Raw genomic sequence first — 22,237 nt, 5'->3', positions numbered from 1 at the left:
CCGTCCTGTCTGAGCAAAAAACAGACGCCCTCCAGCGACCTACACGCAGAGGCGGGGCCAAATCCAAGGCTGAGTCCCGGGAGCTGTGAGAACAAAGAAGAGAAAGGGAAATCTCTCCCAGCAGCCTCAGAAACAGCGGATTAAAGCTCCACAATCAACTTGATGTACCCTGCATCTGTGGAATACATGAATAGACAACGAATCATCCCAAATTGAGGAGGTGGGCTTCGAGAGCAAGGTCTATGATTTTTTCCCCTTTTCCTCTTTTTGTGAATGTGTATGTGTATGCTTCCGTGTGAGATCTTGTCTGTATAGCTTTGCTTCCACCATTTGTCCTAGGGTTCTATCCGTCCATGGTTTTTTAAAAAATTTTTTTCTTAATAATTAATTTTAATTTTAATAACTTTATTATACTTTTCTTTCTTTCTTTCTTTCTTTCTTTCTTTCTTTCTTTCTTCTTTCTTTCTTTCTTTCTTTCTTTCTTTCTTTCTTTCTTCTTCCTTTCCTTCCCTCCTTTAGACAATGAATCATCCCAAATTGAGGAGGTGGTCTCTGAGAGCAAGATTTATGATTTTTTCCCCTTTACCTCTTTTTGTGAGGGTGTATGTGTATGCTTCCATGTAAGATTTTGTCTGTATAGCTTTGCTTCCAACATTTGTCCTAAGGTTCTATCTGTCCCTTTTTTTTTCTAAATAATTATTTTTTACTTCAATAACTTTATTATACTTTATTTTATTTTACTGTATCTTGTTTCTTCCTGTCTCTTTTCCTTCTTTCCCTCCTTCCTTCCTCTCTCCCTCCCTCCCTCTTTTCTTTCCTTCTTGCCTTCTTTCCTTCTTTGCTCCTTTCTTTCTTTGATCCTTCCTTCTTTCCTTCCTTCCCTCCTTTCTTTCTTTCTTCATACTTCTACTAATTCTCTCTACTTTTTCTCCCTTTTATTCTGAGCTGTGTGGATGAAAGGCTCTTGGTGCTCCAGCCAGGAGTCAGGGCTCTGACTCTGAGGTGGGAGAGCCAACTTCAGGACACTGGTCCACAAGAGACCTCTCAGCTCCACGTAATATCAAATGGCGAAAATCTCCCAGAGACCTCCATCTTAACACAAGCACCCAGCTTCACTCAACGACCAGCAAGCTACAGTGCTGCACAACCTATGCCAAACAACTAGCAAAACAGGAACACAACACCACCCATTAGCAGAGAGGCTGCCTAAAATCATAATAAGGCCACAGACACCTCAAAACACACCACAAGATGTGAACCTGCCCACTAGAGAGACAAGATCCAGCCTCATCCACCACAACACAGGCACTAGTCCCCTCCACCAGGAAGCCTACACAACCCACTGAACCAACCTTAGCCACTGGAGACAGACATCAAAAACAGAGGGAACTACGAACCTGCAGCCTGCAAAAAGGAGACCCCAAACACAGTAAGATAAGCAAAATGAGAAGACAGAAAAACACACAGCAGATAAAGGAGCAAGATAAAAATGCACCAGACATAACAAATGAAAAAGACAGACCTAACTGCCTTTTTCAGGCAGTCTACCTGAAAAAGAATTCAGAATAATGATAGTAAGGATGATCCAAAATCTTGGAAGTAGAATGGACAAAATGCAAGAAACAGTTAACAAGGACCTAGAAGAAATAAACATGAAACAAGCAACGATGAACAACACAATAAATGAAATTAAAAGTACTTTCGATGGGATCAATAGCAGAATAACTGAGGCAGAAGAATGGATAAGCGACCTGGAAGATAAAATAGTGGAAATAACTACTGCAGAGCAGAATAAAGTAAAAAGAATGAAAAGAACTGAGGACCGTCTCAGAGACCTCTGGGACAACATTAAACGCACCAAATTTCGAATTATAGGGGTTCCAGAAGAAGAAGAGAAAAAGAAAGGGACTGAGAAAATATTTGAAGAGATTATAGTTGAAAACTTCCCTCATATGGGACAGGAAATAGTAAATCAAGTCCAGGAAGCACAGAGAGTCCCATACAGGATAAATCCAAGGAGAAATATGCCAAGACACATATTAATCAAACTGTCAAAAATTAAATACAAAGAAAGCATATTAAAATCAACAAGGGAAAATCAACAAATAACACACAAGGGAATCCCCATAAAGTTGACAGCTGATCTCTCAGCAGAAACCCTACAAGCCAGAAGGGAGTGGCAGGACATACTGAAAGTGATGAAGGAGAAAAACCTGCAACCAAGACTACTCTACCCAGCAAGGATCTCATTCAGATTAGCTGGAGAAATTAAAACCTTTACAGACAAGCAAAAGCTGAGAGAGTTCAGCACCACGAAACCAGCTTTACAACAAATGTTAAAGGACCTTCTCTAGACAGGAAACACAAGAGAAGGAAAAGATCTATAATAACGAACCCAAAACAATTTAGAAAATGAAAATAGGAACATACATATTGATAATTACCTTAAATGTAAATGGATTAAATGCTCCCACCAAAAGATACAGATTAGCTGAATGGATACAAAAACAAGACCCTTACATATGCTGTCTACAAGAGACCCACTTCAGACCTAGAGACACATACAGACTGAAAGTAAGGGGATGGAAAAAGATACTCCATGCAAATGGAAAACAAAAGAAAACTGGAGTAGCGATTCTCATATCAGACAAAATAGACTTTAAAATAAAGACTATTAGAAGAGACAAAGAAGGACACTACATAATGATCAAGGGATCAATCCAAGAAGAAGACAGAACAATTGTAAATATTTATGCACCCAACATAGGAGCACCTCAATACATAAGGCAAATACTAACAGCCATAAAAGGAGAAATCGACAGTAACACATTCATAGTAGAGGACTTTAACACCCCACTTTCACCAATGGACAGATCATCCAAAATGAAAGTAAATAAGGAAACATAAGCTTTAAATGATGCATTAAACAAGATGGACTTAAGTGATATTTATAGGACATTCTATCCAAGAACAACAGAATACACATTTTTCTCAAGTGCTCTTGGAACATTCTCCAGGATAAATCATATCTTAGGTCACAAATCAAGCCTTGGTAAATATAGGAAAATTGAAATTGTATCAAGTTAATTTCCCGACCACAACGCCATGAGACTAGGTATCAATTACAGGAAAAGATCTGTAAAAATAAAAACACATGGAGGCTAAACAATACACTACTTAATAACGAAGTGATCACTGAAGACATCAAAGAGGAAATAAAAAAATACCTAGAAACAAATGACAATGGAGACACAACGATCCAAAACTTATGGGATGCAGCAAAAGCAGTTCTAAGGGGGAAGTTTAAAGCAATAGAATCCTACCTTAAGAAACAGGAAACATCTCGAATAAACAACCTAACCTTGCACCTCAAGCAATTAGAGAAATAAGAACAAAAAAACCCCAAAGCTAGCAGAAGGAAAGAAATCATAAAAATCAGATCAGAAATAAATGAAAAAGAAATGAAGGAAACAATAGCAAAGATCAATAAAACTAAAAGCTGGTTCTTTGAGAAGATAAACAAAATAGATAAACCAATAGGCAGACTGATCAAGAAAAAAAGAGAGAAGACTCAAATCAATAGAATTAGAAATGAAAAAGGAGAAATAACAACTGACACTGCAGAAATACAAAAGATCATGAGAGATTACTACAAGCAACTCTATGCCAATAAAAAGGGCAACCTGGAAGAAATGGACAAATTCTTAGAAATGCACAACCTGCCAAGACTGCATCAGGAAGAAATAGAAAATATGAACAGACCAATCACCAGCACTGAAATTGAAACTGTGATTAAAAATCTTCCAACAAACAAAAGCCCAGGACCAGATGGCTTCACAGGCGAATTCTATCAAACATTTAGAGAAGAGCTAACACCTATCCTTCTCAAACTCTTCCAAAATATAGCAGAGGGAGGAACATTCCCAAATTCCTTCTACGAGGCCACAATTACCTTGATACCAAAACCAGACAAGGATATCACAAAGAAAGAAAACTACAGGCCAATATCACTGATGAACATAGATGCAAAAATCCTCAACAAAATACTAGCAAACAGAATCCAACAGCACATTAAACGGATCGTACACCATGATCAAGTGCGGATTATTCCGGGAATGCAAGGATCCTTCAATATACGCAAATCTATCAATGTGATAAGCCATATGAACAAATTGAAGGAGAAAAACCATATGAGCATCTCAATAGACACAGAGAAAGCTTTCTTCAAAATTCAACACCCATTTATGATGAAAACCCTGAAGAAAATAGACATAGAAGGAACTTTCCTCAACATAATAAAGGCCATATATGACAAGCCCACAGCCAACATCATCCTCAATGGTGAAAAACTGAAAGCATTTCCACTAAGATCAGGAACAAGACAAGGTTGCCCACTCTCACCACTCTTATTCAACATAGTTTTGGAAGTTGTAGCCACAGCAATCAGAGAATAAAAGGAAATAAAAGGAATCCAAATCGGAAAAGAACAAGTAAAGCTGTCACTGTTTGTAGATGACATGATATTATACATAGAGAATCCTAAAGATGCTACCAGAAAACTACTAGAGCTAATCAATGAATTTGGCAAAGTTTCAGGATACAAAATTAATGCACAGAAATCTCTGACATTTCTGTACACTAATGATGAAAAATCTGAAAGTGAAATCAAGAAAACACTCCCATTTACCATTGCAAGGATAAGAATAAAATATCTAGGATTAAACCTACCTAAGGAGACAAAAGAACTCTTTGCAGAAATTTATAAGACACTGATGAAAGAAATTAAAGATGATACAAATAGATGGAGAGATATAGCATGTTCTTGGATTGGAAGAATCAACATTGTGAAAATGACTCTACTACCCAAAGCAATCTACAGATTCAATGCAATCCCTATCAAACTATCACTGGCATTTTTCACAGAACTAGAACAAAAAATTTTGCCATTTGTATGGAAACACAAAAGACCCCGAATAGCCAAAGCAATCTTGAGAATGAAAAAAGGAGCTGGAGGAATCAGGCTCCCTGACTTCAGACTATACTACAAAGCTACAGTAATCAAGACAGTGTGGTAATGGCACAAAAACAGAACGATAGATCAATGGCACAGGATAGAAAGCCCAGAGATAAACCCACACACATATGGACACCATATCTTTGATAAAGGTGGCAGGAATGTACAGTGGAGGAAGGACAGTCTCTTCAATAAGTGGTGCTGGGAAAACTAGACAGATACATGTAAAAGTATGAGGTTAGGTCACTCCCTAACACCATACACAAAAATAAGCTCAAAATGGATTAAAGACCTAAATGTAAGGCCAGAAACTATCAAACTCTTAGAGGAAAACATAGGCCGAACACTCTATGACATAAATCACAGCAAGATCCTTTGTGACCCACCTCCTAGAGTAATGGAAACAAAAACAAAAATAAACAAATGGGACCTAACGAAACTTCAAAGCTTTTGCACAACAAAGGAAACCATAAAGAAGACCAAAAGACAACCCTCAGAATGGGAGAAAACATTTGCAAGCCAAGCAAATGACAAAGGCTTAATCTCCAAAATTTACAAGCAGCTCATGAAGCTCAATAACAAAAAAACAAAAAACCCAATCCAAAAATGGGTAGAAGACCTAAATAGACATTTCTCCAAAGAAGATATACAGACTGCCAACAAACACATGAAAGAATGCTCAACATCATTAATCATTAGAGAAATGCAAATCAAAAGTACAATGAGATATCACCTCACACTAGTCAGAATGGCCATCATCAAAAAATCTAGAAACAATAAATGCTGGAGAGGGTCTGGAGAAAAGGGAACACTCTTGCACTGCTGGTGGGAATGTGAATTGGTTGAACCACTGTGGAGAACAGTATGGAGGTTCCTTAAAATCTACAAATAGAACTACCATATGACCCAGCAATCCCACTACTGGGCATATACCCTGAGACAACCAAAATTCAAAAAGTGTCATGTACCAAAATGTTCATTGCAGCTCTATTTACAATAGCCCAGAGATGGAAACAACCTAAGTGTCCATCTTTGGATGAATGGATAAAGAAGATGTGGCACATATATACAATGGAATTTTACTCAGCCATAAAAAGAAACGAAATCGAGCTATTTGTAATGAGGTGGATAGACTTAGAGTCTGTCATACAGAGTGAAGTAAGTCAGAAAGAGAAAGACAAATACCGTATGTTAGCACATATATATGGAATTTAAGAAAAACAATGTCATGAAGAACCTAGGGGTAAGACAGGAATAAAGACACAGACCTACTAGAGAACGGACTTGAAGATATGGGGAGGGGGAAGAGTGAGCTGTGACAAAGCGAGAGAGAGGCATGGACATATATACACTACCAAACGTAAGGTAGATAGCTAGTGGGAAGCAGCCGCATGGCACAGGGAGATCAGCTCGTTGCTTTGTGACCGCCTGGATGGGTGGGATAGGGAGGGTGGGAGGGAGGGAGACGCAAGAGGGAAGAGATATGGGAACATATTTATAAGTATGTGTATAAGTGATTCACTTTGTTATAAAGCAGAACCTAACACACCATTGTAAAGCAATTATACCCCAATAAAGATGTTAAAAAAAAAAATCTGGCCCACAGTCCGTATTTATACAACCCATAAGTGAAAAGTGGTTTTTAAAGGGCTGTAAATGAGATAAAAAAGAAACGAAGAAAAATATGTGACAGAGACTCTATGTGGCCTGCAAAGCCTAAAATATTTACTTATCTGGCCTTTACAGAAAAGGTTTGAAACAGTTGGCTTAGTGAAATGAGAGGAATTAAAGTTAACCTCAAATTGTCACCTAAAGGAGAAGAAAATATAGAACACTTACATTAATATGAATGCCATTAACTTCTAACTTTGATAATTTAATCTAAATTAAATTAACATTTAAATATTCAAGCAGATGAATTATGTAAACAGTATTGTCAAGGGACTTCCCTGGTGATCTAGTGGTTAAGACTTTGCCTTCCAATGCAGGGTGTGCAGGTTCAATCCCTGGTCAGGTAGCTAAGATCCCACATGCTCATGGCCAAAAAACTAACACATTAAAAAAAAAGAAGCAATATTGTAATAGATTCAATAAAGACTTTAAAACTGGTCCACATGAAAAAAACATCTTAATAGAAAAATCAGTATTGTCAACACATTAAGTTACTAAAAGAACAAGCTGTTGTTAAAGATTTCAATGCAGGAATTGTGATACCAAAATTAAGAAGGTTTGGGCTTCCCTGGTGGCGCAGTGGTTGAGAGTCTGCCTGCCAATGCAGGGGACACGAGTTCATACCCGGGCCCGGGAAGATCCCACATGTCGCAGAGCAGCTGGGCCCGTGAACCATGGCTGCTGAGCCTGCACATCCTGCGTGTCCAGAGCCTGTGCTCCGCAATGGGGGAGGCCACAACAGTAAGAGGCCCGCGTACCGCAAAAAAAAAAAAAAAAAAAATTACGAAGGTTTAAGGTGATGGTTAAATGGTATATTTAGAAATGTTTACACTATATTAGCATATCAGAAATGCCCCTAACAAAAATCTCTCCAGCCTTTTTTTTTCTGTTTTTTGTTTGTTTTGTTTTTTGGGCCACGACACATGACTTGTGGGATCTTAGTTCCCTGACCAGGGACTGAACCCAGGTTCCCAGAAGTGGAAGGGCCGAGTCCTAACCCCTGGACCGCCAGGGAATTCCCTCTCCAGCTTCTTTATCAAAGAGGAAATGCTTGCCTAGTATTTCTTTTTATTCAGGGATAATGAGATAACTGTGTTTTCCACTATAAAAGCTCAGTTTTTGTCCTTTGTCCATGGCATCCAAAGCTGTGTATGCCATTAATCCTTATTAAGCCAATTAATGATCCTCTTTAGCAAATAGATCCTTCTTGCAAATGTAAAAGTCTTATGGGAAGTGGGTATAAAGATCCTCACATGACCCTTAAAATAGTTCTTTTAATTTTGAAACCTTCCCAGCCTTAAGGGGCAATCACCTTTATATTAGTCTCTTCTCTGCCATCTGGGCTCCAAACCTTACAAACAAGAGTTTGCAGAAAAAGAAATAAGGTAATTGCTCAGTGGACTAGGCCCCTCATTACTTCTACTATGAAATAATTTAATATCTGATTATTTCATGTTAGCATAAGTATTCTCATTCTTACAAAAAATTTTCAATCAATAAAAAAGTAAAAAAAGAATATGCTGATAAGCACTATGCCTAGTGCTGTAAACATGAAGATGGGTAAGACAGGATTCCTTTTAGAAACTCATGATCTCACAGGGAAAATAAACACATAAGCTCAAACCGTAATGATAAAGTGCTGTGGAGGCACCATTAAGTAATAAAAGTACATGTCTTTTAAAACAGTCATTTCCTCCTTCTATCCACTCCCCAGCTATTTGTTGATTTTATAAATATTTGAGTTTGCTTGATGTCCACACGTTGGCTTTAAACATGATAGATGATGCACATAAGCAGGATCTAGTCCATACTTTGAAGGAGTTTATGCTCAGAGGAAATGGGTTGCAAAAATAGCTATATTTAAAGAAAGAAATGAATATGGGCAATGAGAGCTATAAGTTGGTATTGGAGCACAAAAGAGGGGAAAAGGTCTTCAAATTGGATCAGGGAAGGTGTTACTAGAGCAATGCTGTTTAAATGGGACCTCGAAGGGCCATTGGGTATCAATGACAGACATCTTGGAAAGAATAAGCTTGCAAAAGGAAAGAGGGCGAAAGGCACAACACAGGAAAAATGCTCTGAGTACCTGCAGAATACCAGTGGGAAGAGTAGGAGATTAGAGCCAGATCATCTAGGGCTTTAGAGGCCAAGCCAAGGATGACATGCCAAGCTACCATGTTACCACAGCAGTACTTTCAGAAAAGCTTTAGCCTGCAACAGAACCAACCACTTGAAGGGCTTGTGAAAACACAAGCTCCACCCCCATAGTTACTGATCCAAGATGTCCAGAGTAGGGCTGAGTATTTGTATTTTCAATAAGTTCAAAAGTGATGCTGGTATTTGTGAAACACTTCCGGAGAGTTAATCTGGTGATCGCGTGGAGGATGGCTTAGAAAGGGAGAGGGTAGAGATGGAAACACCAGTCAGAAGACAGTTATACACATCCAGGTGAAATGAGAGACTAAGCTGGAATCAATGGAAATAAGATAGTCAGTATTTTTGAATAAAAGTCTATATGATAGAAAGTGTAATACTGAATTAAAGTTACATATTGAGAGGAGTAACTTCCTTTCAAGTTGTATGAAAGGGTATCTTTTATTTCTTCTCCTAATGAATTGGCCTAGCAAAACAGAACTATACTGGGAAGTGTGTAAATATAAGAATATTTCTTTTAATATTAGAAATTATTATGATATATAGAGATAAAAACTTTGAGCTCATAATCTGGAATTTGATGAGACCACAAAAGGTGGAATCTAATCAATGCCTCTGCTCTCAGGAAAGGTTACCTCCAAAATCTATCAAGGTGTATAGTTTTATATTTAATTTATGAAGATCCTCAAGGGGATACTCTTAAGAGAGGTGAAGGCAGGGTTAGGGGCTCTGGAAGGTTCAAATAATAATTCCTAAGGTTTGGAGTTTAGACAAAAGCTTCCTCTTTATTATTATCATTCTAACCTCTACTAGTTATTTCTACTAATTAGATATTTAATAGATAATTGAGGCAATATTTTCCTTTTACATTTCCTAGAGATTTATCTTGCAATAAGATACAGTCTATCAAAAGACATACATTTGAATCACTACCATTTTTTGCAGTTTATGTAAGTTACAAATATAACTTCATTATATTTGGAATTTTTATAAAGCTTAATTTTTTATAAAATTAATTTGTTACTCATTTTGAAATATTAAAATTACTACTAAAATTTTGTTGCAAATCCTTTTTGTCTCCAACAAAGATTAGTGTGAGAATTATTACACAGATCAGAGTAAATCATTACAGAGCAAAGGTTCTCACCCAGGATGATTTTGCACACAGGTGACATTTGGTAGTGTCTGGAGACATTTTTGCTTGTCAGAACTGTATATGCTACTGGCATCTAGTGGACAGAGGCCAGAGATGCTACTAAACATCCAACAGTGTACAGGAGAGCCTCCCACAGCAAAGAATTATCCAGCGCAAAATGTCAATAGTGCTGCATTTCTAAGGAAATAAAGATCACTTAACACAAGTATTTAATGAGCATTTACTATTTTGTATCTAATGCACCCGATATATACTCATGAAAGTATAAGTCATAGTATCATCCACAGGGAGATTTCTTTAGTGTATGGAGGGAGTAGTTATCTTATATTTCATCATATATAAATTAGAATTATTGCCAAAGGATAAATGTTCTGAAAGAATATTTACTTTTCTTCTTCTTTTGCTTGTGTGTTTTTTGTAGAAATCTTGGTGGCAATTTACTGACAGAACTGAGCTTTGGAACGTTTCAGGCAGGTCATGGAATGCAGTTTTTACACAAGTTTTAAGTGAAATAGAAGATGAATACATGTAAAAAACTGTGTGTAAAAACATCATGCCGTTATTGGTTAGTTGGATGTAAGCCCAGTATGAATTCTGGAAAGTATGTCTTTTTTTTTTTTTTAACATCTTTATTGGGGTATAATTGTTTTACAATGGTGTTTTAGTTTCTGCTTTATAACAAAGTGAATCAGTTATACATATACATAGGTTCCCATATCTCTTCCTTCTTCCGTCTCCCTCCCTCCCACCCTCCCTAACCCACCCCTCCAGGCGGTCACAAAACACCCAGCTGATCTCCCTGTGCTATGCGGCTGCTTCCCACTACCTATCTACCTTATGTTTGGTAGTGTATATATGTCCATGTCTCTCTCTCACTTTGCCACAGCTCACCCTTCCCCCTCACCATATCGTCAAGTCCATTCTCTAGTAGGTCTGTGTCTTTATTCCTGTCTTACCCCTAGGTTCTTCATGACATTTTTTTCCTTAAATTCCATATATTTGTGTTAGCATACGGTATTTGTCTTTCTCTTTCTGACTGACTTCACTCTGTATGACAGACTCTAGGTCTATCCACCTCATTAAAAATAGCCCAATTTTGTTTCTTTTATTGGCTGAGTAATATTCCATTGTATATATGTGCCACATCTTCTTTATCCATTCATCCAATGATGGACACTTAGGTTGTTTCCATCTCCGGGCTATTGTAAATAGAGCTGCAATGAATATTCTGGTACATGACTCTTTTGAATTATGGTTTTCTCAGGTTATATACCCAGTAGTGGGATTGCTGGGTCATATGGTAGTTCTATTTGTAGTTTTTAAAGGAACCTCCATACTGTTCTCCATAGTGGCTCAACCAATTCACATTCCCACCAGCAGTGCAAGAGTGTTCCCTTTACTCCAGACCCTCTCCAGCATTTATTGTTTCTAGATTTTTTGATGATGGCCATTCTGACTGGTGTGAGATGATATCTCATTGTAGTTTGGGCTTGCATTTCTCTAATGATGAATGATGTTGAGCATTCTTTCATATGTTTGTTGGCAGTCTGTATATCTTCTTTGGAGAAATGTCTATTTAGGTCTTCTGCCCATTTTTGGATTGGGTTGTTTGTTTCTCTGTTATTGAGCTGCATGAGCTGCTTATAAATTCTGGAGATTAATCCTTTGTCATTTGCTTCATTTGCAAATATTTTCTCCCATTCTGAGGGTTGTCTTTTGGTCTTGTTTATGGTTTCCTTTGTTGTGCAAAAGCTTTAACGTTTCATTATGTCCCACTTGATTATTTTTGTTTTTATTTCCATTTCTCTAGGAGGTGGGTCAAAAAAGATCTTGCTGTGATTTATGTCATAGAGTGTTCGGCCTATGTTTTCCTCTAAGAGTTTAATAGTTTCTGGCCTTGCATTTAGGTCTTTAATCCATTTTGAGCTTATTTTTGTGTATGGTGTTATGGAGTGATCTAATCTCATACTTTTACATGTACCTGTCAAGTTTTCCCAGCACCATTTACTGAATAGGCGGTCCTTCCTCCATTGTACATTCCTGCCTCCTTTATCAAAAATAAGGTGACCATATGTGTGTGGGTTTACCTCTGGGCTTTCTGTCCTGTTCCATTTATCTATGTTTCTGTTTTTGAGCCAGTACCATACTGTCTTGATTACTATAGCTTTGTAGTATAGTCTGCAGTCAGGGAGCCTGATTCCTCCAGCTCCATTTTTCGTTCTTAAGATTGTTTTGGCTATTCGGGGTCTTTTGTGTTTCCATACAAAATTTGAAATTTTTGGTTCTAATTCTGTGAAAAATGTCAGTGGTAGTTTAATAGGGAATGCATTGAATCTGTAGATTGCTTTGGGTAGTAGAGTCATTTTCACAATGTTGATTCTTCCAATCCAAAAACATCGTATATCTCTCCATGTATTTGTATCATCTTTAATTTCTTTCATCAGTGTCTTATAATTTTCTGCATACAGGTCTTTTGTCTCCTTAGGTAGGTTTATTCCTAGATACTTTATTCTTTTTGTTGCAATGGTAAATGGGAGTGTTTTCTTGATTTCCATTTCAGATTTTTCATCATTAGTGTATGGGAATGCCAGAGATTTCTGTGCATTAATTTTATATCCTGCAACTTTACCAAATTCTTTGATTAGCTCTAGCTGTTTTATGGCAGCATCTTTAGGATTCTCTATGTATAGTATCATGTCATCTGCAAACAGTGACAACTTTACTTCTTCTTTTCCGATTTGGATTCCTTTTATTTCCTTTCCTTCTCTGATTGCTGTGGCTAAAACTTCCAAAGCTATGTTGAATAAGAGTGGTGAGAGTGGGCAGCCTTGTCTTGCTCCTGATCTTAGTGGAAATGCTTTCAGTTTTTCACCATTGAGGATGATGTTGGCTCTGGATTTGTCACATATGGCCTTTATTATGTTGAGGAAAGTTCCCTTTATGCGTACTTTCTGTAGGCTTTTTATCATAAATGGACATTGAATTTTGTTGAAAGCTTTCTCTGCATCTATTGAGATGATCATATTGTTTTTCTCCTTCAGTTTGTTGATATGGTTTACGACATTGTTTGATTGGCATATACTGAAGAATCCCTGTATTCTTGGAATAAATGCCACTTGATCATGGTGAATGATCCTTTTAATGTGCTGTTGGATTCTGTTTGCTAGTATTTTGTTGAGGATTTTTGCATCTATGTTCATCAGTGACATTGGCCTGTAGTTTTCCTTCTTTGTGACATCCTTGTCTGGTTTTGGTATCAAGGTGATGTTGGGTTCGTAGAAGGTATTTGGGAATGTTCCTCCTTCTGCTATATTTTGGAAGAGTTTGAGAAGGATAGGTGTTAGCTCTTCTCTAAATGTTTCATAGAATTTGCCTGTGAAGCCATCTGGTCCTGAGCTTTTGTTGTTGGAAGGTTTTTAATCACAGTTTCAATTTCAGTGCTTGTGATTGGTCTGTTCATATTTTCTATTTCTTCCTGATGCAGTCTTGGCAGGTTGTGCATTTCTAAGAATTTGTCCATTTCTTCCAGGTTGCCCTTTTTATTGGCATAGATTTGCTTGTAGTAATCTCTCATGATCTTTTGTATTTCTGCAGTGTCAGTTGTTACTTCTCCTTTTTCATTTCTAATTCTATTGATGAGTCTTCTCCCATTTTTTCTTGATGAATCTGGCTAATGGTTTATCTATTTTGTTTATCTTCTCAAAGAACCAGCTTTTAGTTTCATTGATCTTTGCTATTGCTTCCTTCATTTTTTTTTCATTTATTTCTGATATGATTTTGATGATTTCTTTCCTTCTGCTAACTTTGGGGTTTTTTTGTTCTTTTTTCTCTAATTGCTTTAGGTGCAAGGTTAAGTTGTTTATTCAAGATGCTTCCTGTCTCCTAAGGTGGGCTTGTATTGCTATAAACTTCCCTCTTAGAACTGCTTTTGCTGCATCCCATAGGTTTTGGGTCATTGTGTCTCCATTGTCATTTGTTTCTAGGTATTTCTTTAATTCGCCTTTGATTTCATCAGTGATCACTTCATTATTAATTTGTGTATTGTTTACCCTCCATGTGTTTGCATTTTTTACAGATCTTTTCCTGTAATGGATATCTAGTCTCAAAGCATTGAGGTTGAAAAAGATACTTGATACAATTTCAATTTTCTTAAATTTACCAAGGCTTGGTTTGTGACCCAAGATATGATCTATCCTGGAGAATGTTCCATGAGCACTTGAGAAAAATGTGTATTCTGTTGTTTTTGGATAGAATGTCCTATAAATATCACTTAAGTCCATCTTGCTTAATGTATCATTTAAAGCTTATGTTTCCTTATTTATTTTCATTTTGGATGATCTGTCCATTGGTGAAAGTGGGGTGTTAAAGTCTCCTACTATGAATGTGTTACTGTCGATTTCTCCTTTTATGGCTGTTAGTATTTGCCTTATGTATTGAGGTGCTCCTATGTTGGGTGCATAAATATTTACAATTGCTATATCTTCTTGGTTTGATCCCTTGATCATTATGTAGTGTCCTTCTTTGTCTCTTCTAATAGACTTTATTTTAAAGTCTATTTTGTCTGATATGAGAATTGCTACTCCAGCTTTCTTTTGTTTTCCATTTACATGGAATATCTTTTTCCATCCCCTTACTTTCAGTCTGTATGTATCTCTAGGTCTGAAGTGGGTCTCTTGTAGACAGCATATATATGGGTCTTGTTTTTATATCCATTCAGCCAATCTGTGTCTTTTGGTGGGAGCATTTAGTCCATTACATTTAAGGTAATTATCAATATGTATGTTCCTATTCCTATTTTCTAAATTGTTTTGTGTTCGTTATTGTAGGTCTTTTACTTCTCTTGTGTTTCTTGTCTAGAGAAGTTCCTTTAGCATTTGTTGTAAAGCTGGTTTGGTGGTGCTGAACTCTCTCAGCATTTGCTTGTCTGTAAAGGTTTTAATTTCTCCATCAAATCTGAATGAGATCCTTGCTGGGTAGTGTAATCTTGGTTGCAGTTTTTTCTCCTTCATCACTTTAAATATGTCCTGCCACTCCCTTCTGGCTTGCAGAGTTTCTGCTGAAAGATCAGCTGTTAACCTTATGGGGATTCCCTTGTGTGTTTTTTGTTGTTTTTCCCTTGCTGCTTTTAATATGCTTTCTTTGTATTTAATTTTTGACAGTTTGATTAATATGTGTCTTGGCGTATTTCTCCTTGGATTTATCCTGTATGGGACTCTCTGTGCTTCCTGGACTTGATTAACTATTTCCTTTCCCATAATAGGGAAACTTTCAACTATAATCTCTTCAAATATTTTCTCAGTCCTTTTCTTTTTCTCTTCTTCTGGAACCCCTATAATTCGAAATTTGGTGCGTTTAATGTTGTCCCAGAGGTCTCTGAGACTTTCCTCAGTTCTTTTCATTCTTTTTTCTGTATTTTGCTCTGCAGTGTTTATTTCTATTTCCACTATTTTATCTTCCAGGTTACTTCTCCGTTCTTCTGCCTCAGTTATTCTGCTATTGATCTCATCTGGAGTATTTTTAATTTCATTTATTGTGTTGTTCATCATTATTTGTTTCTTCTTTAGTTCTTCTAGGAACTTGTTAAATGTTTCTTGCATTTTGTCTATTCTATTTCCAAGATTTTGGATCATCTTTACTATCATTATTCTGAATTCTTTTTCAGGTAGACTGCCTATTTCCTCTTCATTTGTTAGTTCTGGTGTGTTTTTATCTTGCTCCTTCATCTGCAGTATGTTTTTCTGTCATCTCATTTTGCTTATCTTACTGTGTTTGAGGTCTCCTTTTTGCAGGCTGCAGGTTCGTAGTTCCCATTGTTTTTGGTGTCTGTCCCCAGTGGCTAAGGTTGGTTCAGTAGGCTTCCTGGTGTAGGGCACTAGTGCCTGTGTTCTGGTGGATGAGGCTGGATCTTGTCTTTCTGGTGGGCATGTCCACGTGTCGTGGTGTGTTTTGGGGTGTCTGTGGACTTATTATGATTTTAGGCAGCCTCTCTGCTAGTGGGTGGGTATGTGTTCCTGTTTTGCTAGTTGTTTTGGCATAGGATGTCCAGCACTGTAGCTTGCTGGTTGGTGAGTGAAGCTGGGTGCTGCCGTTGAGGTGGAGATCTCTGGGAGATTTTCGCCATTTGATATTATGTGGAGGTGGGAGGTCTTTTGTTGACCAGTGTCCTGAAGTTGGCTCTCCCACCTCAGAGGCACAGCAGTGACTCGTGGCTGTGCCATCAAGAGCCTTTCATCCCCTCAGCTCAGAATAAAAGGGAGAAAATGTAGAGAGAAATAATTAGTAGAAGTAGGAAGAAAGAAAGAAAGAAAGAAAGGAAGGAAGGAAGGAAGGAAGGAAGAAAGAAAGAAGAAATGAAGGAAAGAAGGAAAGAAAGAAAAAGGAAAGAAAGGAGGGAGAGATGGAGGGATGGAAGGAAAGAGGGATGGAGCAAGGGAGGAAGCAAGGAAGCAAGGAAGAAAGGAGGGAAGGAAGGTTAAATAAAGAAAGACTTAAGATAAAGTAAAATAAAATAAAGTAAAATATAATAAAGTTATTAAATTAAAAAAATAATTATTAAAAAAAATTAAAAAAAAAACACGGACAGATAGAACCTTAGGACAAATGGTGGAAGTAAAGCTATACAGACAATATCTCATACAGAAGCATACACATACACATTCACAAAAAGAGGAAAAGCGGAAAAAATCATAAATCTTGCTCTCAAAGTCCACCTCCTCAATTTGGGATGATTCGTTGTCTAAAGGAGGGAAGGGAGGAAAGAAAGAAAGAACGAAAGAAGATAAAATAAAGTTATTAAAATAAAAAATAATTATTACGAAAAAAATTAAGAAAAAAACGGAAGGGGAAAAAATCATAAATCTTGCTCTCAAAGTCCACCTCCTCAATTTAGAATGATTCGTTGTCTATTCATGTATTCCACAGATGCAGGGTACATAAAGTTGATTGTGGATCTTTAATCCTCTGCTTCTGAGGCTACTGGGAGAGATTTCCCTTTCTCTTCTTTGTTGTCACAGCTCCCAGGGGCTCAGCTTCGGATTTGGCCGCCCCTCTGCATGTAGGTCGCCAGAGGGCGTCTGTTTTCCGCTCAGACAGGACGGGGTTAAAGGAGCCATTGATTCGGTGGCTCTCGCTCACTCAGGCCGTGGGGAGCGAGGGGCACAGAGTGCGGGGCGAGCCTGCAGCGGCAGAGGCCGGCGTGACGTTGCACCAGCCTGAGGCTCGCCATGTGTTCTCCCGGGGCAGTTGTCCCTGGATCCCGGGAACCTGGCAGTGGCGGGCTGCACAGGCTCCCCGGAAGGGGGGTGTGGATAGTGACCTGTGCTCGCTCACAGGCTTCTTGGTGGTGGCAGCAGCAGCCTTAGCGTCTCCTGCCCATTTCTGGGGTCCGCGATTTTAGCCGCATCTCGCGCCCGTCTCTGGAGCTCATTTAAGCAGCGCTCTTAATCCCCTCTCCTCGTGCACCAGGAAACAAAGAGGGAAGAGAAAGTCTCTTGCCTCTTTGGCAGTTCCAGACTTTTCCCGGACTCCCTCCCAGCTAGCCATGGTGCACTAACCCCTTCAGGCTGTGTTCACGCCGTCAACCACCGTCCTCTCCCTGCGCTCCGACCAAAGCCCGAGCCTCAGCTCGCAGCCCCACCCGCCGCGGCGGGTGAGCAGGCAAGTCTCTCGGGCTGGTGAGTGCCGGTCAGCACCGATCCTCTGTGCGGGAATCTCCCCACTTTGCCCTCTGCCGCCCTGTTGCTGCGCTCTCCTCCGTGGCTCTGAAGCTGCCTGCCTCCGCCAGCCGCAGTCTCCGCCAGCGAAGGTGCTTCCTAGTGTGTGGAAACCTTTCCTCCTTTACAGCTCCCTCCCACTGGTGCAGGTCCCATCCCTATTCCTTTGTCTCTGATTTTTCTTGTTTTCTTTTGCCCTACCCAGGTACGTGGGGAGTTTCTTGCCTTTTGGAAAGTCTGAGGTCTTTTGCCAGCGTTCAGTAGGTGTTCTGTAGGAGTTGTTCCACATTTAGATGTATTTCTGGTGTATCTGTGGTGAGGAAGGTGATCTCCACGTCTTACTCTTCTGCCGTCTTCCCCTCGTCCATGGAAAGGATGTCTTGAGAGCCATTTATTCTTTTTTCAAATGAGGAAACTAAGGCACAAAGAGGCCAAGAGACTTGTTTAACTCATATATATGAAACTCTGTGCTTTCCATAGTACTGATCTTTGGCAGGGGCAATAAAAGGCACCAAGCAAAAACACTCAAATTAGCCTTGTCATGGAATCCCACTGATGCCTCTCCAATTTGCAAATGGTAAATGAAGTTCCACTTTTGAATTTAATTTTGATATCTGCTCATGTGCTAAGTTCCTAACTGCTTAAAATGTAAGCAACACAGAGCTGCAAAGAACTAAGTTTAGCACCAAATTCTTCAGGGAGCAAAAGGTGTGGGTTCTTTCCCAACCATTATTAGCTCTTTTAAATAGTAAAGCAGAAAGAATTCCTGAACAGCCAGCACAGGGCCTCTCCCCAGCCACCCAGAACATTATTTTTGGAAAAGCGTGTATTTCTGAAGTGAATTATCTGTGGCCAATAGGAACCTTTGTGGTATGGAAAAATACATTGTTTGTGTTCAGCTGTAGTGTGAAAAATATAATGAAAATACATTGCTGTAGCCTAATCCAATATACTTTCTTTGCTGACTACTCTTCAATAAGAAGTGTGGGTTTTATACCCCTTCAGCTCAAAAATTCTGTGATTTCTCATGACACAAGGAAATGATAGCGGGTACGTTCAATGGCCTGAAGGCGATTTTAGACTCAAGGTAAAGAGCTCTTCTACACCTGGCTTTGGAAAAGACTCTCACCTCTCTTGTGGTTCAGAAACCCAGTTTCACACAGTTCACACATTTTTGGTTAATGAAGATGTTGAGGCTGTGTCTGGAGCTGGATTAGAAATTCCTCAAGATGCCTATCTTTAGTGGCCTCCTTCCTTTGCCTTGTTAGTTTGCTGATGCCTACCTTGGGCAGAGAGCACCAAGGGTCAGTTTTTCTCTTGCCAGCACACCAGAGAGAATGCTCATAAGGTCCCTTCTCCAGGAGGTTTTAGTAGCCTCAATACAATGTCTTAAACTCACCACCTTTCCTAAACATCCTATAACACCAAGAGTTCCTTATAAGAATCAGAGTTTCACTATAGGTATGTGGGCAACACAGAAAATACATTTTGGAGAACAATCAATCAATCAATCACAGTTTAAAAATTAATGAATTCATTCAAAAACATTCACTGAGTGCCATGCCCACTGTGTGTCAGCACTGTACTAACTGCTGGGGATACAAAGACACAGAGGGCAGGGACTTTGTCCCCAAGAAGCTTTCATACCGGAAGGAGAAAGATGGATGTTGATGGGAAAACATATATGAGAGCCATTCTAGCATCTATGCAGCAGGGTGACAAGCTGAGGGAAGGGGGTGATGAAGTAGAAAATTGGTGGTAGGTTAGAAAAGTTGGTAAGGGAAGAGGCACCAACTTGTTCCTTTTGAATTTGTGTTCCTCTTAAATGACAGAAAAAGGTAGTGAAAGAATCAGAACTATCTGGTGTTGGAAATAAATTAGTACTGTACTCCTGAAACTCATTCACAGTTACTTTCAAAAGATTGTCACAATATAGTAAGTCTTTGTTTTGGGCTAAGTATTTCTTATAGACAAAGCTAATTTGCTTCTGGAAACATTTGGCATTGTGAGATATAAACTTTATTGCATCTCTTTCCAAAGGCAAGCCACCAAGGCAAGATGCCACCCTCGAGTTAAGTCATTTTACTACATATAATGACATAATACTGGGGTGTTTATAAGTTGCCTGCATTAAATACGTTTGAAAAAGGGCCCCAGCTGAGCTGGATTTATCATGAATTCAATGAAGCTTAGGCTTCACGGCTCCTCACTTTTATAGGTTCCTTGCAAGGTCTTGAGAGGGGTCCTAGCGAATTTGTATTCATAATTTTGCATATTTTTATTTGATAGGATTTCCCAAAGTAGAAGAAGTTCAGGCCCCACAAAACCTTGATTCATCACCGGGTTTCAGGTAATTATAAGTCAGTAGATTTCTTGAATGAAGCCTCTATGTTATTGACAGACATCAGGTGAAGTAGTTAGCAGTGTGGTAGTCTATTTTAAATCCGAAATCTATCTCAAAGATGAGCCAAGAGCTTATTAATTAATAAAGTACCACTTTTTGAATGGTGGTAGTAATCATATCTCTTTCATATAAAATCAGGAGTGAAATATATTATGGAAAAGCAGCAGTGGTTGATAACCCTAAATGTTAAGTATACTTTTTTCTCTGACTTTAAAGTGTTTCTCCTTCATTCACCTATGCAGGTTCAGACTGCTGGCTTATTTTTTAAAATGCTTTTAGTCACTTCATTGGTTCTAACAATACAAGCTCCATGATATTAGAAACTGAATTACTCAACAATGTAGAAAGTCTTTATAACTTAACCAGACAGAGCACATTCACATGCTGGCTTGTCTGTGGTAAATCAATATTGTACCAAGAACGTAAGCACTAAGAGGGATAAGAGAAAAATCAAAGCCTTATCCCTAGTGAGTTATTTACCCCATTGTTGAGAATATCAATGAGGGAGGTGTGGCCACACTACGAAGGCAAATTGAGCTGCCCTCACAGAGCCGCCCTAATGCTCCCCTAGTCAACTAGCTTTTGTTTCCTTTAGATAGCTATGTACACACAAAAGCTTACACACTTCAGGGTGCTGGCATCACTTTTTGCTATGTACTAGAATCCTGGCATCTTCTCAGATTTAGAAATGTATAACGCTAAAAATAACTTGGGTCTGCCCTTTGGGGTGATTCAGGGTGGCTGTTTTATTTTTAATAGTTCAAAATTCTGAGATTGTCACACCTAGCAACTACTATACTTTTCTTTTCACAACTGCATCTTATTCTTCCCACCTGTAGTATTTTCTCCCATTCTATAGGTTTTGTCACTTTCTTGATAGTGTCCTTTGAAGCACAAACTGTTTAATTTTTATAAAATCCCATTCATCTATTTTTCCTTTGGTTGTTTGTGCTTCTGGTAGCATATCTAAGAAACTGTTGTCTAATGCAATGTCATAAAGATTTACTCCTGTGTTTTCTTCTAAGTGGTTTATAGCCTGAGCTCTTACATTTAGATATTTGATCCATCTAGATCAAATTAATTTTAATATATGGTTTGAAGTGTAGGAGTCCAGCTTCATTATTTCGTGTGTGGATGTACAGGTGTCCCAGCATCATTTGAAAAGACTGTTCTTTCTATGTTGAATTGCTTTGGCACTCTTGTTGAAAATCAATAGACCATAAATATGAGGGTTTATTTCTATACTGTCAATTCTGTTCCATTGATTTTCATGTCTGTTCTTATTCCAGTACCACAATGTGATTTCAGTAGCTTTGAACTGAGTTTTGAAACCAGGATGTGTGAATCCTCCCACTTTGTTCTTTACCAACATTCTTTTGGTTAATCTGTTTCCTTGAATTGCCATATGAATTTTAGAATTAGCTTGGCAATTTCTGGGAAGAAGTCAGCTGGGATTTTGACAGGAATTGCAATGGAACCAGAGGTCGATTTGGGAAGTAGTGACATTTTAATAAGTTTATCTTCCAGTCCATGAATCCAGCATGTCTTTATATTTATTTAGAGCTTCTTCAAGTTCTTTCAACAGTTTTGTGCTTTTCAGTGTGAATCTTGCACTTACTTGGTTAAATTTTTTCCTAGGTATTTTATTTGTTTTGATGCTATTACACAAGGAATTGTTTTCTTAATTTCTTTTCTGGATTACTCATTGCTGGTGTGTAGAAATAATATTGATCTTATATCCTACAACCTTGCTGAACTCATTTATTAATGCTAACAGTTATTTCCCTGGATTGCCAGGAATATCTCTGTGGTCTTCCAGTTTCCCAGGAATACAATGGAACATTTCAAAGTCTCTGTGGACATCTCATTCCTCAGCTTTTCTTTTTAAGCTTTTAGTTTGGGCTGTTTTTTGCCCCAAAATGTTATCCATTGCCTCATGCAACCACCATGTTAAAATATTTGCTTCAAAAGGTTTTCCAGAAATGCCACATGAGGAGAGGCTTTTCTCACTAGACAGCTCTCAGTCAGGTCAAAGGCAATCCTTTCAAGTGAGGTCTTCCAGGGGACCACCAGATATGTAAAACAATGACAGTTCTTTGGGAATGAGGCTTTGAAGGACCTCCCAG

At 38.4% G+C, this 22,237-nt stretch overlaps 1 protein-coding gene across 1 annotated transcript in view; it reads left to right on the top strand.

Moving 5' to 3' along the window:
- Nucleotides 1–22,237, top strand: part of LOC136139100 (leucine-rich repeat-containing protein 37A3-like) — a 73,188-nt gene that overhangs the window by 29,486 nt on the left and 21,465 nt on the right. The window contains 5 exon segments of the mRNA XM_065898011.1: nucleotides 9,717–9,774; nucleotides 9,776–9,789; nucleotides 10,417–10,494; nucleotides 17,009–17,157; nucleotides 19,997–20,057. Coding sequence (XP_065754083.1) covers nucleotides 9,717–9,774; nucleotides 9,776–9,789; nucleotides 10,417–10,494; nucleotides 17,009–17,157; nucleotides 19,997–20,057 — 360 coding nt within the window.

The sequence above is a fragment of the Phocoena phocoena genome, chromosome 19 (genome assembly GCF_963924675.1).
Source record: "Phocoena phocoena chromosome 19, mPhoPho1.1, whole genome shotgun sequence".
NCBI classification, from domain to species: domain Eukaryota; kingdom Metazoa; phylum Chordata; class Mammalia; order Artiodactyla; family Phocoenidae; genus Phocoena; species Phocoena phocoena.
This window is presented reverse-complemented; position numbering and strand designations above follow the sequence as displayed.